Genomic DNA, 4,497 nt, shown 5'->3' with positions numbered 1-4,497 from the left:
TGCAGCAGGTTGCTCCTTATATCATACATATATTACCCATGTCCCCATATCATGGGGGCACAGACTGACAACAGCCCAAGACGCCACAACTCTGTGGAATTCTCATCCGAAACACGCTCGTCACGCCGAAGACCCGGGTTCGATTCCCGACATGGGTACAATGGGGTGTGGAGCCCATTTCTGGTGCCCCCCGCCGTGATATTGCTGGAATATTGCTAAAAGCGGCGTAAAACCATACTCATTTACTCAGTCACTCATCCGAAAACGTTAGGCTTAAATTTATCCAGCAGGTTCTAGTCATGGTCGTAAGATTTGTCTTGAGACAGGGGAAGGGCCTTAGAAAGGGAGACCAAGCAAGCATATGTTAATCCCATCGTTATCACGATGCTGAAGATTAGATACAGGTAGCTGTAGGAACCGTATTCATTGAACAGAATACCCCCAATGAAGGGGAAAAGCATGTTACCCGCACCGGAAGCCAGAAAACAAAGGGAGGTAATTTTCGGGTGCAGCTGTAGAAAGTCTGTCACCCATGCAAGAACACCAGCAAGGTAGGGTGCAGAGAAATATCCGACTATTGGTGTTAATATCCACAGAGCGATCGGAAACCTGCTAGCTAGACTGACGAAGATGATCCCAACAACAGCCAAGCCTGCTAAATGAGCTGCTATAACTTGAAAGTTGGTGAACCGCCGTGTGTAGAACCCGCTTGAGAGCCTACAGATCAGTGATCCTACCCAGAACAGTGACGTCATTGTTACCATGTCATCCTTGGACATGCCCAGTGGCCCTTGAACGCCGTACACTGTCAAGATGGCGGAGTAGGTGGCTGGCAATGAACTTAGAAGAATGTACATAAGAAAGAGGGCAAGGAAGAAGACAAGATGGATTAATTTGAATTCGAACTTGACCTCTTCTTCATGATTCAGCTCTACATACTCTGGCGTCTTGGTTCCATGTTGAAGTCTCACAGCTCGGTATAACAACCAATAGTACAGCTGTGACAGAGCAGCAGGAAGCATGTAACAGCCGAGAACCAAGAAGGCCCATTGTACTCGGGTGTCTTCGGCCGTGCAGACACTGTTCATACCTACTCCCTGCTCGGTGATGATGGAGTCCAACACGTTCACCAGGCTGGTTGAGTTGGGAAGGGACAACGATGTGGTCTCGTTGAAGGAATCGGTTGGAACTGTCTGGTATGGGCAAAGGAAAGGCTTGGCGATTAATGGAGCCAAAATGGCCCCTGCTGATGTTCCGCAAGCCACGAACTGGAAGGGTGGTCCTTTCTTTTCCCACAGCTCACCGCATATCTGCATCACAACTGGAATATGAAATGGGTGTATAGACGTCAAATATGGCTTTGATTCACAGATGGACAATGATGGCAAATATCAAAAAAAAGGGCAGTCATCCTTCTTCTTATCATCTATTCCGGTGGAAGACAATTTTCTGATTTAGTTTACTGATCTGCGGGCCTTAAATTAAATGGAATTAAACTAAACGTGTCTTTTTGTCACCTAGCTGTCACAAGGATGTTAATTTTAGGTTATTGAACTCGCTGAGAGAAATAAGTAATAACAAGAAAACAGCGTTATCACTATTCCCCGCCATGGGGCACATATTTGTGTTTGTTGATAGTTGTGAATAACATTGACATTAATGTTAACTGTAAAACAAGTTTCTCTTATAAGCATGGACACTTTCATTTCCCCGGGAAACGTGTCCCCGTTGACGACAGGGTGCACAAAACGGAAAAAAAACATGTAAGGAGGGGCGTTTTTCAGGACAATAATCATTCATGGGACCAATTTTTTAACTCAGTGTTGAAAAGTGCCTCTTAGTTAAGCTTGCAAAGATTCATTCACGCAGACAACTTCTGAGAAAACTTGTCCTCATTGCAGACTCATTGCGGAGACACAGATAGATAAGAGTTTTAAACTTATAACTAAATAGTAGTATATTTATCCATGTCAGAATGCTGACAAATGTGAAATAGAATTCCATCCTCTTTGTTGTTATTTTTATTTCTGTGAACATCGATCCAAGGATGCATACAGTGTTAAGGACTATTCAATTACAAACATTCGCTAGTGTGATGGCCTAACGTTCGTTCCTCATGATCTACAGCCCGTTTTTATATTGCATTGTTATGTATAGTGATATCTTTTTATGGTTATTTGCTAGTTTTAGTGTGAATCTGAGATACTCGAGTTGTTTTACTGTCCATTGATGACGGTTTGTATATACAGTAAACTACGCTTATAACGAACTAACGGATATAACGAACTAACTTTTTAGTCCCTACTATATGCTGTAGTTATGCTGTATATATGCTTATAACGAATTACGGTTATAACGAATTATAATTAGTAGTCCCTTTGAGTTCGTTATAACCGTAGTTTACTGTAGTCTGAATATAATTAGTGTTCACGTATAAACTGTTCTCGTGATATGGCCGAAAGGACGTTACATTTTAACTAACTCACTCCATTACAAATACTCACAGCAGACCACCAGCCCTCGGGTGAGGCCGAACACGAAGACCATGAAGTACATATAGTAAATGTGCTGAACCTGCGGAATGGCTGCTATGGACACAGATCCGACCATCAGGCTGAGGAACAGCTGGAAACGATTATCAAATCTGGAAGCCAGGAATCCTGCAGCCAGAGACCCTAACATAGACCCCAGACCACTGGCAAAGAATAGGTAAGACAGGGCATTCAGGTCCTTCTGGAGGAGAAGCTGCAGGTCCAGGAGAGTTGGGCCTAGGATACAGTTGTGGATGCCCTGAAATAGTCATTTGGTCATTCAGTGCACTTGTTCGTGTCCTGAAATAGTCATTTGGTCATTCAGTGCACTTGTTGATGTCCTGAAATAGTCATTTGGTTCTTCAGTGCACTTGTTGATGTCCTGATATAGTCATTTGGTCATTCAGTGCGCTTGTTGATGTCCTGATATAGTCATTTGGTCATTCAGTGCACTTGTTGATGTCCTGATATAGTCATTTGGTCATCCAGTGCACGTGTTGATGTCCTGATATAGTCATTTGGTCATTCAGTGCACTTGTAGATACCTCGATATATGCTTTCAAATGATTTCCCTAGGCCTCATGTTCCAAGAGTATATAGGGTGAGTGAATCTTAATGCACAATTTACAATATAAGTGTAATTTACACAAGTCGCAAATTCTTGCTTTGGAGTAAAGATAGCTACGTTTTGAACAGATGAAGTCGCCAAAATAGAAAACTTATCAAATGTAAGGTACAAATAAAATTTATGTGGTATACATTTACATCTAAAATGTACGAGAGTCTAATGGTGCCCCCTTTTTATAAAAAAAAGAAAATTCTCGTTTTTTCAATTATTTGTTATTTTTTCGAAATTTCGTTGTTTTTTCTCGTGACTTCAATTATATTTTCGCAATTTCAAAACTTTTTTCGTAATTTCAATTTAATTGAAAAAATCAGATTAAAAAAATTAAAATAAACTTGAAATATCGAGAGAAAATTCAAACTAACGAGAAAAACATCGAAATGTCGAGCTTTTTTAATAAACATGACATAATGAGAAAAAAATCGAACTAACAAGCAAATACTCGAAACCGCGTTTTTTAAATAGACTTCAAATAAGAAGAAAACAATCGAAGTAACGAGAAAAAAGTCGAAATTTCCAAAAAAGTAACAAATTAGTGAAATAGCGAGAACTTTCGATTAAAAAAAACCCCACTATGCTACCGAAGTTTCACCACTAGGCTTTCGTGCAAATGGTGATAGCGTATACAAATTATTACAAATTTATTTTACGTGGCACATGAGCGACTTACCCTGTGATTGAAGGACCAGAATAACCAGAAAGTCTGGATAAGCTTGGACCGTCGGGAGATCGCTAACATCATGCACCTGTCAATGCATATGAAAATGAAGTGTATATCATTATGTACCCGTATACTGGTCGCGTATATCATGATGAAATAACCCCGTGAAAGAAAGAATGACTTCGAATAAAAAATCAAAGATTCTGACACATTTTACGCATCACTTTCACACACACACACACACACGCAATCACGCACGCATGCACGCACGCACGCACGCACGCACGCACGCACACGCACACACACATATATATATATATATATATATGCCATAATAAATGTTCATTCAAGTGAGTGAGTATGGTTTTACGCCGCTTTTAGCAATATTCCAACAATATCACGGCGGGGGACACCACATATGGGGTATACACGAACCCGGGTCTTCTGCGTGACGAGCGACCGCTTTAACCACTAGGCTACCTGACCGCTCCCCTGACTAGATGACAGGATACGTATTGGGTCAGTATAAATTCTCTTCTCGGGTTCATCAGAGGAAACAAAATTAGCGATATGTATTCGGTAATATTTAATCACAGAGAAAGTGATCTCTGGCACTGTTTTGTTGCCAAACTAAGAGGTGCCTTTAAGAAACTGCCAAAAATCAACTTTGTTTGTTTGTT

General features: G+C 40.9%; 1 protein-coding gene across 1 annotated transcript; it reads right to left on the bottom strand.

The window, feature by feature from the left end:
- Positions 1-293: 293 nt before the first annotated feature.
- LOC139455378 (sodium-dependent glucose transporter 1A-like) lies at positions 294-3,898 on the bottom strand. The gene is made up of 3 exons (XM_071236937.1): positions 3,827-3,898; positions 2,505-2,790; positions 294-1,321 (listed from the first exon to the last, which is right to left on the bottom strand). Exons 1-3 carry the CDS (start codon positions 3,896-3,898, stop codon positions 294-296), a joined length of 1,386 nt encoding a protein of 461 aa, XP_071093038.1.
- Positions 3,899-4,497: the final 599 nt, after the last annotated feature.

Source organism: Haliotis cracherodii, unplaced genomic scaffold (assembly GCF_022045235.1).
Source record: "Haliotis cracherodii isolate W230 unplaced genomic scaffold, xgHalCrac1.p SCAF_11, whole genome shotgun sequence".
NCBI classification, from domain to species: domain Eukaryota; kingdom Metazoa; phylum Mollusca; class Gastropoda; order Lepetellida; family Haliotidae; genus Haliotis; species Haliotis cracherodii.
Note: the sequence above shows the minus strand (reverse complement) of the source record. Positions and strands in the feature narration are given on the sequence as shown.

What these genes read in the sequence shown, in the direction of transcription:
- LOC139455378 (XM_071236937.1), bottom strand. Translation starts at nt 3,898, where the DNA reads ATGATGTTAGCGATCTCCCGACGGTCCAAGCTTATCCAGACTTTCTGG. An exon ending in TCTGGTCCTTCAATCACAGG is followed by an intron (nt 2,791 to 3,826) that starts GTAAGTCGCTCA and finishes TGACTATTTCAG; the next exon opens with GGCATCCACAACTGTATCCT. An exon ending in CCGAGGGCTGGTGGTCTGCT is followed by an intron (nt 1,322 to 2,504) that starts GTGAGTATTTGT and finishes TTCATATTCCAG; the next exon opens with TTGTGATGCAGATATGCGGT.